The 25,004-nt window shown below is 47.8% G+C and overlaps 3 protein-coding genes across 6 annotated transcripts in view; 1 reads left to right on the top strand and 2 right to left on the bottom strand.

Annotated features, from left to right (window-relative positions):
- SRPRA (SRP receptor subunit alpha) overlaps positions 1-17,203 on the top strand; it is a 53,848-nt gene extending 36,645 nt beyond the window's left edge. Inside the window, exons 2-15 of one of the 2 annotated variants that reach the window (XM_050755691.1) lie at positions 11,284-11,473; positions 12,075-12,158; positions 12,450-12,613; positions 12,827-12,987; positions 13,241-13,400; positions 13,519-13,672; positions 13,876-13,967; positions 14,074-14,192; positions 14,329-14,415; positions 14,714-14,886; positions 14,982-15,195; positions 15,607-15,770; positions 15,859-15,957; positions 16,104-17,203. In XM_050755691.1, coding sequence (XP_050611648.1) covers positions 11,357-11,473; positions 12,075-12,158; positions 12,450-12,613; positions 12,827-12,987; positions 13,241-13,400; positions 13,519-13,672; positions 13,876-13,967; positions 14,074-14,192; positions 14,329-14,415; positions 14,714-14,886; positions 14,982-15,195; positions 15,607-15,770; positions 15,859-15,957; positions 16,104-16,232 — 1,917 coding nt within the window. In that variant the 5' untranslated portion in view covers positions 11,284-11,356 and the 3' untranslated portion in view covers positions 16,233-17,203. Of the gene's footprint in view, positions 1-11,207; positions 11,474-12,074; positions 12,159-12,449; positions 12,614-12,826; positions 12,988-13,240; positions 13,401-13,518; positions 13,673-13,875; positions 13,968-14,073; positions 14,193-14,328; positions 14,416-14,713; positions 14,887-14,981; positions 15,196-15,606; positions 15,771-15,858; positions 15,958-16,103 lie in introns of those variants that run through there. The other variant, XM_050755690.1, reaches the window with a different exon arrangement.
- On the bottom strand, positions 589-11,169 carry FOXRED1 (FAD dependent oxidoreductase domain containing 1). The gene is made up of 11 exons (XM_050755692.1): positions 10,869-11,169; positions 8,180-8,400; positions 6,795-6,905; positions 6,418-6,536; positions 4,866-4,960; positions 4,457-4,558; positions 4,017-4,093; positions 3,666-3,826; positions 2,179-2,308; positions 1,532-1,636; positions 589-1,280 (listed from the first exon to the last, which is right to left on the bottom strand). The coding sequence occupies exons 1-11, from the start codon at positions 10,954-10,956 to the stop codon at positions 1,026-1,028; spliced, it is 1,464 nt and encodes a 487-aa protein (XP_050611649.1). The 5' UTR covers positions 10,957-11,169; the 3' UTR covers positions 589-1,025.
- Positions 17,204-17,479: 276 nt separating the features above from the next.
- The window catches only part of FAM118B (family with sequence similarity 118 member B), a 50,762-nt gene continuing 43,237 nt past the window's right edge, over positions 17,480-25,004 (bottom strand). For 2 of the 3 annotated variants that reach the window (XM_050755719.1, XM_050755720.1), the window contains exons 7-9: positions 23,287-23,572; positions 18,660-18,719; positions 17,480-18,006 (exon numbers count right to left, since the gene is read on the bottom strand). In XM_050755719.1, coding sequence (XP_050611676.1) covers positions 17,993-18,006; positions 18,660-18,719; positions 23,287-23,572 — 360 coding nt within the window. In that variant the 3' untranslated portion in view covers positions 17,480-17,992. The remainder of the gene's footprint in view (positions 18,007-18,659; positions 18,720-23,286; positions 23,573-25,004) is intronic. The other variant, XM_050755721.1, reaches the window with a different exon arrangement.

Below are 25,004 nucleotides of genomic sequence, written 5' to 3'. Positions count from 1 at the left end.
TCCCTCTTCTTTATAACCAACTCCCTGCAGGAACTCAGGAATGGGAGGTACTTGCTTACAAGCAAGACACCTACCACCTAGGATCTAAGAAGGACTCTGTCCGCCATCTTGGAGCTTGTGGAGGCTTGCTGGGAACAGGAAGGCTGTGATCCAAGGCCATTTTTGCTGGGGCTATAAGTGGGGTTTCCAGAACCAAAGTAGGCACACAGCTCTTCTTAAAATTGAGCATTTATGCCTGGGATGAAACCGAATTCTATTTGGGAAAGAGATGTGCTCATGTATACAAAGCAAAGAACCACACAGCGACTCCTGGTGGCACACCACACAAAACCAGAGTAATCTGGTAAAAAGTAACCTGAGTTCATGGAAACAGTGGCATGGTTTATGCCAAATTCCCAATCTTCCTGCTAAGACTACAGACACATAATCTGTGTGATACTGTACCGCTCAAGGATTTAACTAATAAAAGGTGGGTTTGTGCTCATTTTTTGTTTTGTTTTGTTGTAAAAGAGCTCCCTGTCCTGATACAAGGCTAATGGGGTGCTTCAAAAGCTCCTGCTGTACAATGAAAAGAAGAGACAGAAGACCGGAGGGAAGGAGTTAATCACATGTATTGATTGATGGATAGGGTGAACAGACAATCAAGAAACCTGAGCCAGGCTGCCCCAGAATGCTCCCATGCCTGGGCTGTCTGCTAAGAGGGTCAGAGGCAGTCTTTCCTGGTCAGTGCCAGGATGGAGCCAGTCCTGGGCCAGGGTGCTCAGGCCTCCAGCTGGATTGCCCTGGTGGGGGACACCAGCATGGGCTACAGATCAGTCCTAGGATTCTGCTCATCGCTTGCTGTTGGCCTGGGCCTCAGTGCCTGTGCCTGCCCAGCCATGTGGATGCAATGGCCCGCCTGAGAGGAGAGGACACTGGGGAGGGGGAGAAGGCCCAGCACAGTGCTGGGGAAGACTGGAGCAGCAGAGAAGGCTGTGAACACAGCCAGGATGCAAGCCAGTGGAGCCAGTGCAGAGCACACATGCTCACATGATGTTGTTCTCCTGGGTCTTCTCTCCCAAGTAAAAGCGGTTGAAGAGGAAGGGGCTCAGGTCGATGGTCTGGAAGCTGCCCTCCAGTATCATCTCTGCCACAGCTCGCCCAACGCCAGGGGCCTGCTGGAGCCCGTGACCACTGAAGCCAGTAGCAAAGTACATGTTGACAACTAGTGGGTGGGGGCCCACCACACCATTCTGGTCAAAAGTGTTGTAGTCGTAATAGCCGGCCCAGGCTGTCTGAACCTGCGGGTGCACAAAACACTGGGGTTCTCAGGAAGGCTGCAGCCACACTCCATCCTCACTCCTCGTCAGGGGTCAGCACAAAGTACCCTCTACCCACTGCTGAGGGGTCTATGGAATGCCATGTGTCCAACAAATTCCTTAGCAGTTGTGACATGGAGGGACTACGGCAGTGCACAGTTGCCAGGGGACCAACGTCATCTGTCCCATCTAATGTCCAAAAATAAAAAGGAAAACCTGCCCTTGCCAGTTACCTTCAGAGTCTCAAAAGCTGGGACCCTCAGGGCCAAATGGGGCCACACCTTCTCCTGGAAGAAATCATGGTCCACTTCCAGGTTCGCTGGGTCTGGTTCTTCCTCCTGGAGTGAGAGGCGGGGACAAGGCTTACATAGCCTGGGACACAAGGGCAGACCCAGACTTGTTCAACAATCCCTGTGCAGATAGGGGATGGGGAGAAATGGTCCCAGTTCAAATCTGGAGGGGGCTCTAATATCAATTAACACAGCACGCAGCCCCCCAGAAAAGCCTGATTCTTTTTCTTTTTTTTTGGGACGGAGTTTTGCTCTTGCTGCCCAGGCTGGAGTGCAATGGCGTGATCTCGGCTCATTGCAACCTCTGCCTCCTGGGTTCAAGCGATTCTCCTGCCTCAGCCCCCCAAGTAGCTGGGATTACACACACCCAGCACCACGCCCAGCTAATTTTTGTATTTTTAGTAGAGATGGGGTTTCGCCATGTTGGCCAGGCTGGTCTCGAACTCCTGACCTCAGGAGATCCACCTGCCTTGGCCTCCCAAAATGCTGAGATTACAGGCATAAGCCACCGAGCCTGGCCAAAAGCCTGATTCTTTCATGACAATTATTCTATGTCTCCTTGCCAGCATGTCCCACCCCACTCGGCTTACCTCAGCGGGGCTACGACCACCTAGGTAGTTGCTACCTAATCCTTCCCGGCGGAAATAGGCTCCACTGGTGTCTGCAACAAGCGGAGTCTCTAGGCCTGGTCCCTGGGGGCAGTGCCATACATACACATACCTGCCACAGCCAGCGAGGTTATGAACTGTAGAAACAGCATGGCCAGCAACCCTCCCCAACCCCGTCCACCCCCTACCCACACACACCCTCCCAACCCTGTTCCCACACACACACCCCCCCTCCCCAACCCAACACATGCACACACACCCTCCTCCGCAACTCCCACACATACACCCTCCCCAACCCAGCACACACACATACACACCCTCCCCAACCCCATACACACACACACACACACCCCTTCCCCAACCCAACACACGCACGCACACACACACGCTCCCCAACCACACACACACCTAGTGCGGTTACCAATTACAGAAACAGGATGGCTGGCAACGCCCCCCAACCCTGTCCACACACACACAAACCCTCCCCAACCCTGTCCACACATACACACCCTCTCCCCAACCCCATACACACACACACCCTCCCCAACCCCACACACACATACACAAACACCCTCCCCAACCCCCGACACAAACACCATCCCCACCCCCCACACACCCTCCCCAACCCCACACACAAACACCCTCCCCAACCCCCCCACACACATACACACATCCCCTCCCCAACCCCGTCCACACATACACACACTCTCCCCAACCCCATACACACACACCCTCCCCAACCCCACACACACATACACCCTCCCCAACCCCACACACACATACACAAACACCCTCTCCACCCTTCCACACAAACACCATCCCCACCCCCCCCATACCCTCCCCAATCCCCCAACAAACACCCTTCCCAACCCCCCTACACAAACACCTTCCCCAACCCCCCAAACACCTTCCCCAACCCCCCACACACAAACACCCTCCCCAAACCCCCCCATACAAACACCCTCCCCAACCCCCCAAACACCTTCCCCAACCCCCCCACACACAAACACCCTCCCCAACCCCCACCACACACATACACACTCTCCCCAGCCCCACAGGCACACACACACCCTCCCCAACCTCGTACACACACACCCTCGCCAACCCCATACACACACACACTCTCCCCAACCCCCCCCACAGACATCCTCCCCAACCCCATACACATGCACACACACACTCTCCCCAACCCCATACACACACACATACACCCTCCCCAACCTCGTCCACACACACACACACACCCTCCCTAACCCCCCACACACACCCCTCTCGAGACCTAACCCCATACACACACCCACACCCCCTCCCCAACCCCATACACATACACACTCTCCCTAACCCCACACCCCCACACACCCCCTCCCCAACCCCACACACACACATACACACACACACATGCTATCCAACTTTGATGTCATTTCTTTCTTTCTCTCACCAACCTCCTCAGCTGCCCAGAGGACAGTTACCTTTTCCTCGGCTCCACAGGTAGCTTGGTGCCCTGCAGGGTGCCAGGCGGCCCCTTTCCAATACCAGCCAGCGCTGCGATTTGTGCAGACCAGGCTCCGGCTGCGTTGATCACAATGGCGCATTCCACAGGCTGGTACTCCAGGCTGTGATCCATCTTCACCTGCAGGCACCAGAGAGTGAGGGGTGGGAAGACCCGGACCACATACCAGGCACCCTGAGAGGTGCCCTCCTTCCTGGGCCTTAGTTTTACCCATACTGGAAAGTGGGTCAAAGAAGACCAAAACCAGGAGAGTCACTACCTTTCCTGTCCCTCCATTTTGGTAAAGGACATCACCAGACTAGAAACTTACATGGACTTCATGGATGCTTTTCAAGGTCACCATTTCGTCATCTGTGGTCATCATGCGTTGAGATGAAGTGACAAAACCTGCAGAGAGGAAAATGAAAAATAGGCCTTGGAGGCCCTGAAAAGGAAGGAAATGGGGATTTCACTTGTTTCTTAAGGAAAGAAAGCTGGAAGGATGGGAGCTTTCCTACAGACACTGAAGCAAACAGATGAGGGAGCTGGCATGAGCTCAGCCACACTCTGACAGGACAGTGCTGAGGTGCAATCATCAAGCAGATCACAAGTCACAGCGCAGCTCAGTGAGGAACCCGGGTCAGGATGCCTAGGACCTGCTCTCAGGGTAGACCCCTTTCCCCCGCAGCCCTTTCTTAGCTTGTGACTGAGAAGGTAAGACCTAGTCTAGGCCTATGCCCCAGTTGCTAGAGGAAACAAGCTCAGACTCACGTGTCACCTCTCCCTGGCAGAAAAAGACTCCCATGGACATGAGCTTTTGCCGAAGCCCGTGGAGCAGACACCAGGGGTCAAACCAACCTTCATTCTCCATCCCTGTGATAAGAAAAAGAGAACTGTCACAAAGACAGATGAGGACTTCTGCTCTCGGATTGTATTTCCTGTGTCCCCAACCCCTCTTGAGGGCTTGTAAGCCAGGAAAGGTCATCCTGACCAACTGAACCACAGAGACAAAGCCTGCTGAAGGCTAGAGAACTAGCATGGCCCAGGGCAGTCCCCATGACACGGGAGGAAAGCGTTCCTCCTTCAGCTTGGCTGTGGGGTACCCGAGACTCCCAACCCGTGGCACCCCTTAGACTCTACCTTCAGGAAAAAAGCTGTCCCCTCTGCAAGCAAGCCTCACCATAAGACGCCAGAGCCACTCCCTCTGTGTTTATCCAGGGAAACTTGTTCCGAAGCTGATCAGGAGACATCAGACAAACTTTGGCTCCCTCCTGTCTGAGATAAACGTGTGGGTCGGCGTATGTGTGTCAGAGAGGAGAGTGTGCAGAGGGGTGAAGTATGGACCCCAACCTCACAAGTGGGGAGTCCAGCTCAGTCATGTCACTTCTCTGCCCCAAATGCCCCTATTTTTCCTCACTGTTGAGTGGCTGAAGACCAAGCCTCCTAGTCAGGCTCTTCAGCCTTGACTGCCTTTCCTTCCCTACTCCCTTGTCTCCTTTCAGCACACAGAGCTCCCTCTATCCCCGTCTATTCCATGACTTTTTTTTTTTTTTTTGAAATGAGTCTGGCTCTGTCGCCCAAGATGGAGTGCAATGGCGCGATCTCCGGCTCCCTGCAACCTCCTCCTCCTGGGTTCAAGTGATTCTCCTGAGTAGCTGGGATTACAGGCACACACCACCACACCTAGCTAATTTTTGTATTTTTAGTAGAGATGAGGTTTCACCACATTGGCCAGGCGGATCTCGAACTCCTGACCTCACGTGTTCCATCTGCCTCAGCCTCCCAAAATGCTGGGATTACAGGCATGAGCCACTGCACCCAGCCTATTCCATTAACTTTCACAACAAGGTGGTAACCTTGTTCCCTCCACTCCTGCCTGGATCCACCTCCTCTCCACTCCTTTTACAATCCTGTTCCTGAGTACAGGTATCTCCTCTGGGACACTGTCCCCCAGAGCCGCCTCATAGCAGAGGCACCAACAGAACACTCCCAAGCCAGACTGCTGGCTTCAAATAAAATCCCACTGCCACCACTTACTAGTGCCTTATGTCTCAGTTTCCTCATATGTAAAATGGGGATGTTCTGATGATTAAATGAGTTAATATCTGTACGCATTTAGGATATTTATGTCACTGTGAGACTTGGGTGTTTGTTAAATAAACATAAAAATAAAGCCTCCGGCCATATTGCATCACAAAGATGCCCACCCTCACCTGACCACGAGAATCATTTAGAGCAGGGGTTGCCAAATCTGACCTGCTGCCTGTTTTCGTAAATGAGCCACACTCCTTCATTTGCGCTTCTGTCTATGGCTGCTTTCATACTGTGATAACAGAGTGGTTAGAACAGACTGTACGGCCAGCAAAACCTAAAATACATACTATCTGGCCCTTTACAGAAAAAGTTTGCTAACTCCTGACTTCAGGTTCTTGTTAAAACCCAGATTTGTGGGCTCCTTCCCTCGAGATTCTAGTTTATTAGGTCTGGGATGTGTTCCAGGTGGTTTTCATGCTCTGACAAATTAGGAAGCACCTGGCAGTGTTTTGTCCATATCCATGGTACAGCACTCCCACGGGGCACTGCAGGTCTGTGTATTTCCTTCCTGACACATTGAGGTCCTAGACCGCAGGGATCTGTCTTATCAACTCCGCTTTCTCACTTCCTAATCTGGTGCAGGAGCCACCCAACACCTTTGGCTGCAAAGCAACTGAGAGGCCGTGCCAGGCACCCACTTCTGCACTTTCACGTTGCTCTCCATGGCTGCAGCATCCTTTTCTGAAGCCAGCAAGAGGTAGCCCGAGGGGTTGAACTGGAGGTCCAGCGGAGGGGCATTGGTTACGGCCAGGTACTCCTGTGTGCAGAGAGAAGCTCCTGAAAGAGACTGACTTAAGGATGCAAGGAAGAGTTTTCCGCCTTCTTCCCCCACAGCTCCCCAGGCTCAGTGCCCTAGACCTTGAGGCACCCACCACTAGGAAGAAAGGCCAGGGCCCCCCACTTCTTGTTGACTGACCCATTCTTGCTGTCTGGCTACCTTGCTAGCTGGGCTCCTCCCCACTCTGGGCTAAAGGAGGGGTTACCACCCCAACATCCCAAATATCATTGCACCTACATTGATGTTCCGTAGAAAGCTGGCTGAAAAGAGGGAGAGCTGGATGTTTTCAGGCAATGAGAACTGCTGACAAATCCCACCCACTGAGAGCCCAGTGGAGGCCTGTGAATACTGTGGAAAGACAAGAAAAGTTGAGGTAACCTATCACACGTGACTAGAGTACTGCAATGAAAGCTTTGAGCTATACACCTAAAGTTGAAGGGGAGTCCTATTTGCAAGTCTATAATCTAAGACCCATGCATATGTCAACTTGAAGGCAACAGTGTTTAAAATCATTAGTAGCGGATGTGCAGAGAGGGTCAGTCATCTGGAAAGAGCTGACACAGTGGTACAAAATGGTTGGAAGTCCAAGGGCAGACGATTAACATTTCATCTACCATTTGGAAAATGAAAGGTTATGAATGAAGTAAAGTAGCAAGATTCGTGGCTAGCGGCAATGCAAATGGGAACATCTAAAGTGCAAAAACCAGCTGGGTGGTGACTCATGCCTGTGATCCCAGCACTTGGGGAGGCCGAGGCGGGCAGATTGCTTGAGCTCAGGAATCCGAGATCAGCCTGAGCAACATGGTGAAACCCCATCTCTACAAAAAATACAGAAATTAGCCAGGTGTGGTGGTGCATGCCTGTGGTCCCAGCTACTCGGGAGGCTAAGGTGGGAGGACCTCTTGAGCCTGGGAGGTGGAGGCTGCACTGCACTCCAGCCTGGGCAACAGAGCCAGACCCTGTCTCGAAATAAATAAATACAATAAAATGCAAAAACCTCACAAGTAATGGGACCTGAAAGAAGCAAGTTGAGGGCGGGAAATGGTGGCTCATGCCTGTAATGCCAGCACTTTGAGAAGCCAAAGCAGAAGGATCACTTGAGGTCAGGAGTTCGAGACCAGCCTAGGCAACATGGTGAAACCTCATCTCTACTAAAAATACAAAAAATAGCTGGGCTTCATGGTGTGTCCCTGTAATCTCAGCTACTCAGGGCACTGAGGTAGGAGAATCACTTGAACCTGGGAGATAGAGGTTGCAGTGAGCTGAGATCGTGCCACTGCACTCCAGCCTGGGCAACAGAGCAAGACTCTGTCTCAAAAAAAAAAAAAAAAGAAAGTTGAGACACTTAATTATAGCTTGAGTGCAGAGCTGTGAGATCTCGAAAAATCCAATATTATGAAATCTGCTTTCAAAAGAATAAACCTTATTGCCAACCTTCCTGGTTTGACCGAGGAAGATCCTAGGACAATTTCTCAACAAGGTCCAAAGCACAATCTCTGCCCATTGGATCTCCTGAGATTGAGGTCTTCCCCTCCTCTCCTTCCCTTGTCCCTAGGGTGCTTAATAAAATGTGAGTCATCTTTCTTGCCCCACTCATGACTCTGTCCTACCCCAGGCCTCACCGTGTGGTCCCGTTCCACCACTAGCACCTGCATACCACCTCGTCGGTTCTCCAGCTGCTTCAGCCAATAGGCCACAGACAAGCCAAGCACCCCACCTCCCACGATCACCACATCCGAGTGCTCGGGGGGCAGGTGGCTGGTGTCTGGCAGTACATCACAGGGCGTTCCAGGCAGGATCGACTTGATCTTCTTCTTAATCTCGGACACTTTTCCATCCCAGTCTGTGGGATGTAGTTAGGGTCAGAGGGCCACACATTTCCTTCCCACATGGTTGGGGGGTTGGAGAATGGACACAGGAAAAGGTGAGCTAAACAGACACATGAATTGGCAGTCCCCACTGTCAGTCCGTCTCATAAGGTCACCTTGCACCCAACAGTGTTGCCACAGTTTTCTGAATAGTCCACATGCCATCAGTCTCCCTTTTCATGCATTGTGCCGAGCACTGCAAGATTCAATTTCCTAAAATTAATTTTCTACATTACCTCCTGCATACACCTCTCCTGATCCCAACTCACATGTTCAACTGCACCGTCATCCCCACTTGGGTCTTCCAGGCCTCTGGACCAAGAGGCTCCGGCACACCCCAAGTCACGGCACCCTCTGAAGCATGGCACCTCTAAGCAGCACCTTATCCTGGATATCCATCGCCACAACGAAACCTACATTTATATCCTATCTATAATCAAGTCCTGAGGGCTCTAGTTTCCAAGTAACTCCTCAATCTGTCCCCTTTCTTCCTCTGCCACCATCATCCTAGGCCAAGCCACTATCATCTCTCAACTGGACAAATGCAAAAGCATCCTAACTGTTCCCACTGATTCCCCACTTCCACCCCACCCCCTGCTGCGAACATTTTTATAACATAGCTAGAAATATCTTTTCTTTTCTTTTTTTTTTTTTTTTTTTTTTTGAGACGGAGTCTCACTGTGTCGCCCCGGCTGGAGTGCAGTGGCGCCATCTCGGCTCACTGCAAGCTCCGCCTCCCGGGTTCAAGTGAGTCTCCTGCCTCAGCCTCCCGAGTAGCTGGGATTACAGGTGTGTGCCACGACGCCCAGCCAATTTTTGTATTTTTAGTAGAGACGGGGTTTCACCATGTTAGCCAGGATGGTCTCGATCTCCTGACCTCGTGATCCACCCGCCTCGGCCTCCCAAAGTGCTGGGATTACAGGCTTGAGCCACCGCGCGCGGCCTAGAAATATCTTTTCAAAACACAAATTTAATAAAAAACGCTCTTGATTAAAACCCTTCAGTGAGTTTCCATTACTCTAAGAACCAAAGTCCAAAGTCGTAAACAGAGCCTGTAAGGTACTGCACAATCTCGCTCCTGTTCATCTTATCCTCCCCTACACTCCAGGCCCTTTAGTTCCTTGATGGCACCTTATTTCCTCCCACCACGGGGAACCTACACGTGCTCTCTGCTTTGAAACTGTGTCCACTTCCTTGCCTAGTTAATTCCTTGCTCGGAAAGCCTTTCCTGACCCCCAGACCAGCTCAAACTCTACATGGTCTTTTGGACACAATTGCAGCTTTGAGTTTGTATTGTTACATACTCTAAAATCCATGAGGGGTAGGCTGTGTTCACCTTCACCACTGAATCTCCAGCCTATGGTAACACCCGGCATATTTTAAGTGCTCAGTAAGTACCTTAAATAAATTAATCATTTTGCCATTTCATACCTCACTCAAACTCTTCTCAGCAGCACCGCAATCTTTCTTTGGTCTGGCCTTAGCTCACCTGTCCACACTACATTTCATGCTACTACTCACACTGTCTATCTAGATGGCTTTTGCTAGTTCCTTGCACAAGAACAATATTTTTCTCCTAATCTGCACTCAATTATTCAGAGACAGGAACACACACCTTTCTTAAGCCAGTAAACATCCTTCAAGGCTGATCTCAGTTCCCACCTGCTCCATGTACTTCCACCATTATACTAGCTAGCAGTGCAAAGCATTCTTTAAGTTGAGTTCTATCCAATCTTTTTTTTTTGAGATGGAGTTTCGCTCTGTCGCCCAGGCTGGAGTGCAATGGCGTGATCTCGGCTCACTGCAACCTTCGCCTTCCGGGTTCAAGCGATTCTCCCGCCTCAGCCTCCCGAATAGCTGGGATTACAGGAGCCCACTACCACATCTAGCTAATTTTTGTATTTTTAGTAGAGACGGGGTTTCACCATGTTGGTCAGGCTGCTCTCGAACTCTTGAGCTCGGGTAATCCACCCGCCTCGACCTCCCAAAGTGCTAGGATTACAGGCGTGAGTCACCGCGCCCGGCCTCTATCCAGTCTTGAACTGGCCTACTGTCTATTGAAATTTTCCCTCTCTAGGTACACTCTAGCCATCTTCCAGGACATTCACTGAATCCCGTCTTCTCTTCACTCCTTCACCGCAACAGCACTAAGTACAGCATCCTGAACGCGGGCAGGACTTAATGCACATCTGTACCACCTATCAGTCAGTCTGACTGTAACCGGAAACGTAGAATGATGTGAGATCTGCCACCTGAGAAGGGCTGCCTTGGGAGCCATACACCTGCACCGCCCGTACAAGCTCTGGTAGGCAAGCTTACCCCCTTCCCCAAGCCGACCCACTGTCCTGCCAGTGTGGGCCACGGTTTCGGGTCCTGAAGGACACACAGTCGGAGGTTGGGGATACCCCAGAACCACAATACCCTCTGTCGTCCTTAACTTTACCCAGAGAAAAGCCTCCTCTGCGAGTGCCTGGCCTCCGGGGGGTCAAGAGGCCCCGGCCCAAGCCGTGCGGCAGAACCCTTCGAATCATGGCCCCTCTGAGACCGGCACCCTCTGAGAGCCGCACAGCTGCCTCGCTATTATCCCAGCGGTCACTGCTCCGCACCAAACGCCATTCAGACGAGCGCGCCAATTGGCCAGTGGCCCTCAGGGCTCCGCCCCCCCACGCTATAGGTGGCTGTCTCCCCGTGACCTCTCCGGGAGCCCCGCCCAGGCCCGCTCCCACCCGCCATTGGCTGGCCTTGAGATACGTCAGGCCTGCGCGCCCTCGGGCGGAGATGGGGAGGGCACCCAGCTTTCCGAGCGGAAGTGCGTTGAGCCGGTTTCCGGGGCCGCTGGTGTGACGTGTCCCGCGCTTGGCGCAGCAGGAAGCGGCGGCTATCGCGGCCTGAATTCCCGGCGCCGGCCCCAGCTCCTCTGCCGCTGCCGCCATGCTCGACTTCTTCACCATTTTCTCCAAGGGTGGGCTTGTGCTCTGGTGCTTCCAGGGCGTTAGCGACTCATGCACCGGGCCTGTTAACGCGTTGATTCGTTCCGTGCTGCTGCAGGTACCGCCCCCGTGGGATCAGAACTCCAGGCTCTTCTTTCCTGACCCGATCCATGGTCCCTTCGATTCTAGTCCGCGCCTCCTCCCACCCTCCCCGCCCACCTCAAACTGGCCACTCACGCGTAACCCGGGCTCCGCTTCGTTTTCTCGTCCCCTTCAGAGTACCCACAACTTAGTGACGACCCCCACTCCGGCGTCTGGACTCTAGCCGAATTCCGGCGCCTTTGGTATTCCCCTCCGCTCCCTCTATTTATCCCCAGCAGCTTGGTTTTGTTGTTTCGAGGCTAGGTGAAATAACAGATGGGAAAACACCTTTACAAAACTGAATGCTGTATAACTGCTAATAATCTGATTGTTTATATGACTACTTTCGTTTTGGCTCCTATGTGCCTTGCTGCCTCTCACCTCCTTCCCCCAACTTGGTTATCTTCTTTCATTTCTGGTAGAATGCCAGAGAGAAGTGCCCCAGCATCCTCTTGTCCTGGGGACAGATTTGAGTTTGAGGGAAATGTCTGGCTTTTTCCCAAAGGTAATCCAAACCCAGGGCCCAAACCTGGGTTTTCTGGGGATGGTCTGAACACTGAGACATACTCTTTCTCCAGGAACGGGGAGGTAACAACTCCTTCACCCATGAGGCACTCACACTCAAGTATAAATTGGACAACCAGTTTGAGCTGGTGTTTGTGGTAAGTGGGATGTTGTAGAGGGACGATTACATTGTTAACATAGTCCTGATTATTAAGAGAACTCTGATTAATTGCAGCCAGTGTATATGATGACGTAACTGAAAAAACTAGAAAGGTAGATGGGGGAAAACAGCAGCTACTGGGCCCAGGCAGGGAGCTTGGCTGCCTGTCAGGACAGGGAAACCGGCCAGGTAGCTGAACTATCTCTGAAAGCCAGGGTTGAGTTGGCGTCCCTCCATTCTAGGCTGGCATGTAAGCAGATCTGTTGGCTCTGTTTCTTCCCCTAAACAGGTTGGTTTTCAGAAGATCCTGACACTGACGTATGTAGACAAATTGATAGATGACGTGCACCGGCTGTTTCGGGACAAGTACCGCACGGAGATCCAACAGCAAAGTGCTTTGAGTTTATTAAATGGCACTTTTGATTTCCAAAATGACTTCCTGCGGCTCCTTCGGTGAGAGGCCTGCCTTCTCTAAAATCAATTTATTTCCCTGATTTGATGATCTCTCTGAAGGTGGTTCAAGGGTGGTAAATTGGTGTGTTCAAAGACATTCCTAATTTGCTCCCCAGTTCTCATTGTCCTCTTAGGTGTGAGAGTCCTTTCTCTGGACTGTTATTTTTCCTCCTGCACGGGGTAGGAAGATAAACCATTCTCTTTTTTGTTTAGTGAAGCAGAGGAGAGCAGTAAGATCCGAGCTCCCACTACCATGAAGAAATTTGAAGATTCTGAAAAGGCCAAGAAACCTGTGAGGTCCATGATTGAGACACGCGGGGAAAAGCCCAAGGAAAAAGCAAAGAATAGCAAAAAAAAGGGGGCCAAGAAGGAAGGCGAGTTTGAGTTCTTTGGATACACTGGGATGTGAAAGGTGTTAAGACGGTGCTAAGGACTGAGGTGTTCCTTCTTTCTGTCATTGCTTGCCTCCTCCTCACTCAAATGCTCACCATCCTATAATCCCCAGGCCTTGTGAACTCCAAGATGTTTGGTCCAAATTTCCTTTGAACAATTTGGAAGACTTTTAGCCATTGTCTAGTGGTTGAGATTGTCTTTTTTTTCTTCCTTCAGTGAGTTTTTTCCCAACAGGTTCTGATGGTCCTTTGGCTACCAGCAAAGCCGTCCCTGCAGAAAAGTCAGGTCTTCCAGTGGGTCCTGAGAACGGAGTAGAACTTTCCAAAGAGGAGCTGATCCGCAGGAAGCGAGAGGAGTTCATTCAGAAGCATGGGAGGGGTATGGAGAAGTCCAAGTGAGCACTCTTTCTTCAGTACTCTCAAAATACTGTTATCTAGACATGATGGGTGCAAGGGAGTTCTGGTCTCCGGCTCATGTTTCCTTTCCTGCTTCTCCACCATAACCTGTTGCAGCAAGTCCACGAAGTCAGATGCTCCAAAGGAGAAGGGCAAAAAAGCGCCCCGGGTGTGGGAACTGGGTGGCTGTGCTAACAAAGAAGTGTTGGATTACAGTACTCCCACCACCAATGGAAGCCCTGAGGCTGCCTTGTCTGAGGACATCAACTTGGTAAGAGGCAACAGGGGTCAAAGTGAAGGTTATCTTTAATAACAAATTGGGAGGAAGTAGAGTGTGGGAACATGATACTTGGATATGAATGAGGGGTAAGTTATACTTGGAGCTTCCCCAAATGAAAGAGATAGAGCAATGTGGACTTCTTCCTCAGAGACCTTAGTGTTTCTGGCCCCATCTCCTTTCCCTGTATCTTCCAGATTCGAGGGACTGGGCCTGGGGGGCAGCTTCAGGATCTGGACTGCAGCAGCTCCGACGACGAAGGGGCTGCTCAAAACTCCACCAAGCCTAGGTAGGGAGATTTCAAGTGGGGGGGTGGCATATGCATCTGCAAAACTGGTAAGATACAACTCCCACCTACTCGCTCTATGTATATTTGTCATCTCCTGTCCCTGCAGTGCGACCAAGGGCACACTGGGTGGCATGTTTGGTATGCTGAAGGGCCTTGTGGGTTCAAAGAGCTTGAGTCGTGAAGACATGGAATCTGTGCTGGACAAGATGCGTGATCATCTAATTGGTAAGCTCTGAGGACCGGGCTGACTCATGTTCACGGGATACAGGTAATTGAGCGCAGACTCACTAGCGTTTCTCACCTGCACGATAAAGACTGGTTGTTGCTGACATGGAACTGACCTACCTGTCCCCCTCCTCAGCTAAGAACGTGGCTGCAGACATTGCCGTCCAGCTCTGTGAATCCGTTGCCAACAAGCTGGAAGGGAAGGTGATGGGGACATTCAGCAGTAAGTACTGCCCTAAGTGAGAAAGTGCTTATGTGTACCAAGAGGTTAAGTGCACAGACCTCTGTTCTTACGAGGTATGTGACTTTTGGCAAAATCCTTAACCTCTAAACCTCTGTAACCTAGATTTTAAGGGTTATTGAGAGGATTAAATGAGTTAGTCCTTGTAATGTGCGTCTGTTCTGGATTTCTGGGAAAAGAGTCTAGTTAACTGTCTTAGTCCCCTTAGCTCAGAAAGGTGTTAGGCATTTTTGAGAGCATTCTTTACACAGCTGCAAACGTCCTCCACCTCCTCTTTCAGCGGTGACTTCCACAGTAAAGCAAGCCCTACAGGAGTCCCTGGTGCAGATTCTGCAGCCACAGCGTCGTGTAGACATGCTCCGGGACATCATGGACGCCCAGCGTCGCCAGCGCCCTTATGTCGTCACCTTCTGTGGTGTTAATGGAGTGGGGAAATCTACTAATCTTGCCAAGGTCAGTGCAGTTCCCCAGCCTGTCGCTGATATTTGTGTACTTCTCGTGTCTCAAAATCCTGGCTTTAGGTGACTTTTCTCACTTCTTTTTCACAGATTTCCTTCTGGTTGTTAGAGAATGGCTTCAGTGTCCTCATTGCTGCCTGTGATACATTTCGTGCCGGAGCTGTGGAGCAGCTGCGTACACACACCCGGCGTTTGAGTGCCCTACACCCTCCAGAGAAGCATGGTGGCCGCACCATGGTGCAGTTGTTTGAAAAGGGCTATGGCAAGGATGCTGCTGGCATTGCTATGGAAGCCATTGCTTTTGGTACAGTGCACGGGAAGTCGGGGGGCTTATTTGGGGTCCCTTTTCCTCCTTTGGTTCTCTTGGAATTTGCAGATCAGGCTTGTGCTACTACAGACTCGTTAATTACAGTAAAAAGTCAGATCAGTTACTTGCCATGCTCTGCTTTTGGGTAATAGATATAGTTGCAGACAAAGTTAATACACCCTAACCAAAGAAGCCTGAATTTGGTCACCTTTATCCTGTTATCCTCCTTTTCCTGAACATGTTTGGTGATGGCCAAGCATACAATCAAGTTTGTCTCACGTTACCTTGGAACCAAATCCAGGGCCCAAGACAGTGAACAGGTAGCCAAACTAGGATTATCTGAAAGGAAGCTGGGAATGAGATTAGTTGTAGTCCAGGTTTTCAGAGTTGACCACTTTCTTTCTTTAGCACGTAACCAAGGCTTTGACGTGGTGCTGGTGGACACGGCGGGCCGCATGCAAGACAATGCCCCTCTGATGACTGCCCTGGCCAAACTCATTACTGTCAATACACCCGACTTGGTGCTGTTTGTAGGAGAAGCCTTAGTAGGCAATGAAGCCGTGGACCAGCTGGTGAGAGTGTGGGCCCAGTTCCCTTTACAACTTAAGCTTTAGTCAATGTAGATGGTTCTTACACTTCTGTCACCTTTTTTCTTTCCAGGTCAAGTTCAATAGAGCCTTGGCTGACCATTCTATGGCTCAGACACCTCGGCTCATTGATGGCATTGTTCTTACCAAATTTGATACCATTGATGACAAGGTAAACGTGAGACTGGAGGGTGGAGTGGGCATCCTCCGCAAAGGAGCTGAGGCTGCAAGGAAGCCTTGGCTCCAGCGCTTCCTGTTCCTGAGAGGGCGAGTGAAAAGTGGGCTCGTGTTGATTGGCTGTCCCCTTTCTCCACTTAGGTGGGAGCTGCTATTTCTATGACGTACATCACAAGCAAACCCATCGTCTTTGTGGGCACCGGCCAGACCTACTGTGACCTACGCAGCCTCAATGCCAAGGCTGTGGTGGCTGCCCTCATGAAGGCTTAACATGGCTCTTGCCCAATACCAAATCGCCGCTTTCCCCACAAGCCCTTCTTCCTGTATCAAGAATGTGCTTTAGAGTATGTGAGCAACTTGTCTTCAGTGTAGTACAAAGGCAGAGCGAGGGGGCTTGTGGCTCCTTCCAACCCCATTCCCCGTTCAGCACAGCCGCCATCTGCAAGGAGGGCCTAATCATGTTAAAATCACTGCCCACTGACCCTCTCCCAGCAGGTCTCCCCCTTCCTACTCAGGCACCCCCTTCACTCTGCCTACATACTCAGTCTCATTACAGCTTTGACCAATGGTTGGAACCCAACACCAGAGCTTTGCTAATAATTAGTGTGGTCAGGAGCCGTCTGAGCCTAATGAGTCCCAGCTGCATTAGGTTAAGAGACTCTTCCAGAGCCAGCGCCAGGTCTTGAATGGCACCTCTCCCTAGGATACACAGCCTGCAGGTCCCCAGGACCTGGATGACACCCGCCTCACTGTGGCAGTGTATTGCCTGTTAATTGCTGCTAATTCTAATTCTGATGATGATTCCTACTCCATTGTTTACCCCAAAGCGTCAGCTAGGCTGGAGTGATTTGTTACAAATGAGCAAAAGATGAGTCCCTGCTTCCCTCAGAAATAAAGGGAGGTGAGCTGCAGGGTTGCATTGGGCTTCTCGGCCTCCCAACTCTTCCCATTCCCAGAATCCAGAAGTCAGCTTTGCATGTTCCCCTTCCTGGGAGGAAACCAATTGTGAGAAGGGTATATGTTGCCTCCTCCCCTCCCATCCTCCTAAGCAGTCCTGGCTTTTCCTCATCACTCCCCTCTACAGTGCCTGGTAGACAAGTGCTACGTTGAAGAATACAAACCTCTTGTTAAGACTTGTCCTGTAGCTTGATATTACAGATGTGCTATTAGTGCAATAAGGTGAAGGCTGTCTGCCCAGAGAAATAAGTAATTTATATAAGAAAATAAATTTCATAAATAAATTGCCTTTTAGGTCTTGGAGTTCTTTTATACAGGATTCAAAACTAAAATTCCACAACACACTAACTATAGTTCTAGGGCTTATATATGGTGAGGACAACAGAGCAGAAGTTTACTCCAAGGAATCAGGTAAGTAAACGGTTGTCCTAAGAATGAGATCACCCCAAGGTGAAAGATGTCAGAACCTTTAAAATTGGGGTTAGTAAAATTAAGCTTATTAGTTAGTACCGTGATGCAAGTTAGAGTCTTCTACAATGACTCTCAAAGTAGAGCCAGGGTCCTGGCAAGTAAATGAACAAGCTTTTAATACAGCTCAGTTATGTAAAATACTGTACACTGTAAAAGATCTAGAAAACTAGAGCTTCAAGTCATGTTTTAAAAAAGCCATTAAGCTTAATTGAATAACCAAGTATAGAGTACAAAACTGCAACAAGAGCCACAGTGATTCCATGGCATCTAGACCCCGAGTCCATGCAGAGCTGCAGCCAGTCAGTGGAGGTATCACATTGGTGTGCTGTGCGGACACAAGCATGTCCAGCCTGGGGAGTGGGTCGGGAGCTGCATTTGGGTCCTGCTGTCACTTTTATTCTTGAACAGGCAGCAGAATATCAAGAACCAGGTGGTATGAAGGATTACGCTGGAACATTCCCCCCTCTTCTACCCCGCCCTTCAACCACTGACTATTGTTACTTTCTGGGAGTTGTGTTGGGTTCTTGTAAGTTTATTTGTTAAACACTGTCCGTGGTAGGGCCTTACAGCTTGGTCTAACGGTGGTGATTTCTCTAGCTCGCTCATGTACTACAGCCTGTGGGGAGAAAGAAAAGAGAACAAAATGAAGTTTCACAAAACAGGTTTATGCATCGGAAGCTGCAGATACTTAAGTCAATCCTAACCCTTCAGAAGGCAAGACAGGAGATGCTAGGAATCTTGTAATTTATTTAAAATTTTATTTACTTTTTAGAGACAAGGTCTTTCTCTGTCACCCAGGTTCAAGTACAGTGGCACAATCATAGCTCACTGGGCTCAGGCAATCCTCCCACCTCGGCCTCCTGAGTAGCTGGGACTGCAGCGCACACCACCACACCTGGCAGTGTTTTAATTTTTTTTTTTTTTTTTTTGTAGAAATGACATCTAGCTATGTTGCTCAGGCTGGTCTCAAACTCCTGGGCTCAAGCAATCCTCCCACCTCGGCCTCCTGAATTGCTGGGATTACAGGCCTGAGCCACCACACCCAGCAGTACTTCTTTCAAAATTAACTGATCATTTCACTACATTGTAATAGACTTGACAGGAAAAGATAGAATCGTTAATGGGTAGGAGAGGAAAATCATTCTCTATAGTGTTTTTTTTAAATTTGGCAATGTGAGGTTCAAAGTAACATTCTCTCTAGTCTTAACCAAGGACCTAGAAAGACTTTCTGCTACAGAGTGATAAATAGTAGAATAGGAAACAGTATACCTCTTATTTCACTGTGTGCTGCAGATGAGCCATTTAGCTGACCTTCTCTCACCATCCCTGCTAAACAGAGGACATCAGCATCAGACATTGGACTGAAAAGCTAAAACTATTAATAGCAAAAAGAAAACTAAAGAGATGAGGATATATGGTATGCTTGAAATGGATGGCATTTAGAAATGAAACAATCATTGAGAAGAGAAGGAGGCAGAGAGGATAAACTGGAGTAGTCTTTAGACTTGCATTACCTAACAGGGAAGCAGTGAGTTTCCACAGTGCACTATGATTGCTTGTAGACAAAACATTTTATATACAGAGAACATGTGTCTGCTGTCCCTAAACAGTCAGAGGACCAAGTTCAGGTAAAAATTCAATCTCACCACGGATGGGCAAATGGCATGTGAGTGAGCAAATTCAAACAGAAGAGTGAAAAGTAGCAGAATACTCCCACAATATAAAATATGGTAGCACTAGCCATATGCAGCTACTTAGTTTCAAATTAAAAATTTATTTCCTCAGTCACGCCACATTTCAACGGTGCAACAGCCACATGTGGCTCCTAACTATGATACTGAACAGTGACGATTATACAGTATTGTTATGACTGCAGAAAATTCTATTGGATAACACTGGCATAGATAATAGTTCGGAAAAAGTAAAAAACTGAACACATGGAAGAAAATAGTCATTAGAAATATGGTCAATTAGAGTATAAACAGGCATGATACTCAAATATACATATTGGTATTACCCTCATAGAAAACAATTTAGCAATATATATCAATTACTGAAATGTTCCTGATCTTTGACCTGATTACACTGAGAACTCATCAAGGAAATTATTGGAAAAACTGAAGGGATACAGATGTTATTTTCACAACATGACTTACAAAAAACTGGCAAAAAAAAAAAAAAGATCAGACATTGCCTAACAGGAATAATTAGGTAAACTAACAACCCTACCAGAATATAAAAGTCAATTAAAATAGTGGTTATAAGACAGGGATGTGGGAAAATGTATGATCCACTACTAAATTTTAAAAAGACCGAAACTGTATATTTTGTTTACAACTGTGAAAAAATGCACAGGGAAAACTTCATCAGAGATGTACCAAGGCCAGGTGCCGTGGCTCACACCTGTAATCCCAGAACTTTAGTAGGCTGAGGTGGGAGGACTGATTGAGCTTAGGAGACTGAGAACAGCCTGGGTAACATGGTGAAACCCCATCTGTACAAAAAATACAAAATTTAGCTGGGCATCGTGGTATGTGCCTTTTAGTTTCAGCTACTTGGGAGGCTGAGGTAGGAGGATCACTTGAGCCCTAGGGAGGTCAAAGCTGTGGTAAGCCATGACTGTGCCACTGCACTGCAGCCTGGGTGAAAGAGCAAGACCCTGTATCAAAAAGAAATAATAATATCAAAATAATAAAAATAAAAAGGGTTGGGCATGGTGGCTCACGCCTGTAATCCCAGCACTTTGGGAGGCCAAGGTGGGTGGATCATGAGGTCAGGAGATGGAGACCATCCTGGCCAACATGGTGGAACCCCAGCTCTACTAAAAATACAAAAAATTAGCTGGGCATGATGGCACGCACCTGTAGTTCCAGCTACTCAGGAGGCTGAGGCAGGAGAACCACTTGAACCCAGGAGGCGGAGGTTGCAGTGAGTTGAGATCGCACCACTGCACTCCAGCCTGGCATCAGAGCAAGACTCCATCTCAAAAAAAAAAAAAAAAAAAGTAGCAAAACGATTGCTTGTATGGTAATGGATTATAAGAATTATTTTTCTTTTTCTCATTGCTTGACTTTTCTAAAATATGCATAACTACACACTACAGAATCCTCTGAGGACAATTAATATCCACTATGCAAAAGTGAGTATACAACACGATGCCAGGCACATAGCAAACGCTCAGTGTTAAAAAACAAAACAACAGCAAAAGACCTGTAAACTCTTATTAGTCTATATCTACAGAGACTCGAAACATTATGCAAGGGTGAAAGATAAGGTTGGCTTGTTTCAAAATGAAATGATGTTTTCACCTGAAACTGCTCTACTGCATTTCACGTGACAAACTCAGCTGACCATTCCCATCCAGCACTCTAGCCGTACTGAAAATCCGATTGTTTTGAAAGATACAGAACACCTTAATGACAGGTAACTCTGGGGAAAGCTACTCTGGTGGGAAGCCTACACAGCTAATCACAGAATTTGTGCCATTCCACAACAGCAGTTAAGGTTCCTTAGAGCAATCTCAGTGCACTAAGGAACCTGACTGATTCTTTGCTATGTAATGTAACAGTCTAACGACATATATTTTTTTTTTTTTGCTAAGATTTAGTGCAACAGAAACAGTTATCCAGAGGGATTTTGCTGTTTTAAATTTTAGCATCTTTCCTCAGCATACAGATCAAAAGAAATACGTAGAACTTGGATATGTATCTCTTGCTAATGAAAACAGAATATATGCAACAGAAAAGCCTACTCAAAGTCTCAAGTGTGGGCAAACAACAGCAGAAGAGTCTAGAACACTGCAGGACACCAGAAAAACTCATTTCCAACAAAGAATAGTAAATAGTTTTCACAAATGAGACTTGTTCACGTGGTGATGGCTTTTAAAAGTCTGGTTCCATCAAAGCATAGCCATGGAAGAAGCTGTATAATTTTTCATTACAGGAGAATTCTTTCTACTTGAAGCCATCTGATTCAGTTAAGAAATCTGGGGATGATTTGATTTAGGAAAACTGCTTTTTATTAAATTACCTGTACGTTATTTATTTTAAAAACGGGGTCTTGCTTTATTGCTCAGACTAGTGCAGTGATGCAATCATAGCTCACTGCAGACTCCAACTCCTGGGCTCAAGTGATCCTCCTGCCTCAGCCTCCCAAGCAACTGGATTACAGGTGTGTGCCACCACACCTGGCTAAATTTTTGCAGAGACAGGGTTTCACTATGTTGCTCACACTCATCTTCAACTCCTGGCCTCAAGTGATCCTCCCACCTGGGCCTCCCAAAGTGTTGGGATTACAGGCCAAATTACCTGTACTTTTGCCCTCCTAAGATGCATTCAGGTTGACAATGAAAAAATACGTAAGTTTTCAGGAAATATTTTGTGTACAACAGCAAAGTTTTTTCGGAATTAGATGGATGAGTACAACTAGCCATACTCTGGAGCCTGGCAATGTGAGGTTTTGAAAAAGCATTCTTCGGCCGGGCGCAGTGGCTCAAGCCTGTAATCCCAGCACTTTGGGAGGCCGAGACGGGTGGATCACGAGGTCAGGAGATCGAGACCATCCTGGCGAACATGGTGAAACCCCGTCTCTACTAAAAAATACAAAAAAACTAGCCGGGCGAGGTGGCGGCGCCTGTAGTCCCAGCTACTCGGGAGGCTGAGGCAGGAGAATGGCGTGAACCCGGGAGGCGGAGCTTGCAGTGAGCTGAGATCCGGCCACTGCACTCCAGCCCGGGAGACAGAGTGAGACTCCGTCTCAAAAAAACAAAACAAAACAAACGAAAAAGCATTCTTCAGTTTAGCTGATACCAAAAATGTCTGTGTTTTGTGCGGTTACTGGGAATTTGCCTGCAGCCACTAATCAGCTGAATCTTTAATCACCATTTTGCTCTTTATTGTTAAAATGTGGAGGTAAAATATCAAGTGAATGATATCTCTATCCTCTGACTTGAATACCACCATTATCCGTTTCCAAACAGCATTTCTAAAAGTTAGTTTTCTGTTTGTAAAGATAATACATAATCATCATAGAAAATGCCAACACAGAAACCAAAAAATCAACACTTTAAATCCTACTACATAAAGATAGCCACTTAATTTAGAAAACATTCCAGATATATTTCCATACGCACCAAAAAAAAAAAAAAAAAAACGTACAATTCTATATGAATGTAGGTGACCATGGTGTTACCTGCTTTTTCTTCCTTTACCCATATGTCTCTTTTTTTTTAATGGCAATGAAAACATTTTCCCTTTTATGGCTTCATTGTATTTCATCAGTTAAATAAATACTGGGATATCTGTAGAATCTCTCTACTAATTTTACGTTCCTTCCAATTTTTTGCCACTACATTCAATGGAGATTACATTCCCACATATGCATCTTTGTACATATGTGGTGACTGTGCAATCATCCAATTATATCCTATGAGAAATTTCTTCTAGGACAAATTGTTTTGATGGGATTTCTGGGTCAAAGATTTGAAAATATTTATCACATCCTCTAAATTTATGGTTATAAAGGTTGTACTAACTTTACCTTTCCACAAATACTCCATGAATAAATTTATTTTCTACAGCCTTAGCCAAAACGGAGTGATCTTTCTTCTCTATTTTGTAATCTAAATTCGAACTGCATTTCATTGATAACTAGTGAGGCTGAACATCTATTTTCTTCAATCTTCCTATGTCTATATTGAGCGGCTCGAGCATTCCTTTTTGTCTGTTTTCCCATAATCCAAATGGCACTTTAGTCTAACCTGAAGACTGTGGCCTCCTTTACAATTTGGTCAGTCATTACATTCCTCATCTTGGCAACTATTTTGCCCATCACAAATACACCAATGGCTGAAGAGCTGTTGTTCTCTGATTCCCCTCAGCTTCAAAATGCATCTTACCTGATCTACCCCTTGTGGAGATCTCACATGTCAGTCGCTTGAAATATTCTGGAAGATCGGCATAGTCATTTCCATAGGAGATGACTTTAATCCCCTTGTCCAGCATGTTTTCTCGAAGCTTTTTGAACTCATCTACGTCTCCTCTCCGAACCAGCATGAAATGTTCTAGGTCAGATTTATGCTTGACAGCCTCCAGGAAAAGGGCCTGGAAAGTGGTGTCATCCACAGTCCAGCCACAGCCCAGGAAGAGAAATGACTTGTTTTCGTAAAGTTTCTGAATCTCTCTCTTGAAGGAAAAGATACAACATATTGACATTGTGAAGATACACTCAAGGCAGGTATGAACCAAGAAGGTCATGCGACATTCAGCAGACTATGATGACCAATTAACCAAGACTTATATGGGTTGGTATGTCCCATCAAGCAGTGGGATCTCTCGCTTATTGCTGTAACTTGATGATTGGTCTAAAATTTTATCTTTACCTGGCATTCTTCTGTAGGCTCTCTAATAAAGGTTTCATAGAGCCGGTGTCAGTGTACTGGTCCAGTAGTTTATTTATTTTTTACATTTTATATATTTTTTGAGACAGAGTCTCACTGTTACCTAAGCTAGAGTGTAGTGGTGTGATCTCGGCTTACTGCAACCTCCACCTCTCCAGTTCAAGTGATTCTCGTGCCTCAGCCTCCTGAGTATATTACAGGTGTGCACCACCACATCCAGCTAATTTTTGTATGTTTAGTAGAGACGGGGTTTTGCCATGTTGGTCAGGCTGGTCTGGAACTCCTGACCTCGAGTGATCCACCCGCCTTGGCCTCCCAAAGTGCTGGCATTACAGGTGTGAGCCACTGCACCCGGCCACTAGTTTACTTTTTTTATTTTTATTTCATTTCTGAGACACAGTCTTGCTTTGCTACCTAGGCTGGAGTGCAGTGGCATGGTCTTGGCTCACTGCAACCTCCTCTGCCTCCCAGGTTCAAGCGATTCTCCTGCCTCAGACTCCCAAGTAGCTGGGATTACAGGCACCACCACCACACCCAGCTAATTTTTCTATTTTTAGTAGAAACAGGGTTTTACCATGTTGGCCAGGCTGGTCTTGAACTCCTGACCTCAAGTGATCTGCCCGCCTTGGCCTCCCAAAGTGCTGGGATTACAGGCGTACTTTTTAAGATTTCTGTGCCCAGAGGTCATTAGGTAAAGAGGTCTTCATATATCTTAATCCTTCCATTTCTGGACCATATTTGCCTTTTTTTGTCTTACAAACTGAACTGTGAGTCACCGGAGAAGATAATTCCATGATCAGATTTGCTCAAGGAAAGGTGTTTGATACTTAGAACATCAGTATGTGTGTGTGTATATTTATACACACAAAAAAACACAGAAATGACTCTGCCTAAGGGATCACTCACTGTCAGAGATGGATGCAGTTATGGCAGATGTTGGGAAAGAATGGGTAAAAAAAAAAAAAAGTCCCTTGTGCTTCAGACAATACATTTTCTTGGTCTTTTGCCTTATTGTTTAAAGATGCTATATTCTATGTGACACAGTCCTGAAAATAGCAAACAAGATTCTTAGAGCTGGGGGACAGTGAATACTTCTGGTTTGAACATGTTTATCTGAACAAGACGAAAATGTGCATCACAGAAGATCAGTAAGCTTTCCACAAAGAGTAAGTGTGAATGAGTGTGGTTAATTCAATATAAGCCCATTGCCATTTATA

The sequence above is a fragment of the Macaca thibetana genome, chromosome 14, assembly GCF_024542745.1.
Source record: "Macaca thibetana thibetana isolate TM-01 chromosome 14, ASM2454274v1, whole genome shotgun sequence".
Lineage (NCBI taxonomy): Eukaryota > Metazoa > Chordata > Mammalia > Primates > Cercopithecidae > Macaca > Macaca thibetana.
The sequence above is the reverse complement of the archived record's forward strand: the minus strand, read 5'-3'. Positions and strand labels throughout refer to the sequence as shown.

Excerpts from the sequence above, each read along its gene's own strand:
- FOXRED1 (XM_050755692.1), bottom strand. The coding sequence starts at position 10,956 with ATGATTCGAAGGGTTCTGCCGCACGGCTTGGGCCGGGGCCTCTTGACC. Across the intron at positions 8,401-10,868 it reads CAGAGGAGGCTTTTCTCTGG|ACTGGGATGGAAAAGTGTCC; the intron begins GTAAAGTTAAGG and ends TACATCCCACAG. Across the intron at positions 1,281-1,531 it reads CAGCTTTTGAGACTCTGAAG|GTTCAGACAGCCTGGGCCGG; the intron begins GTAACTGGCAAG and ends GTGCACCCGCAG.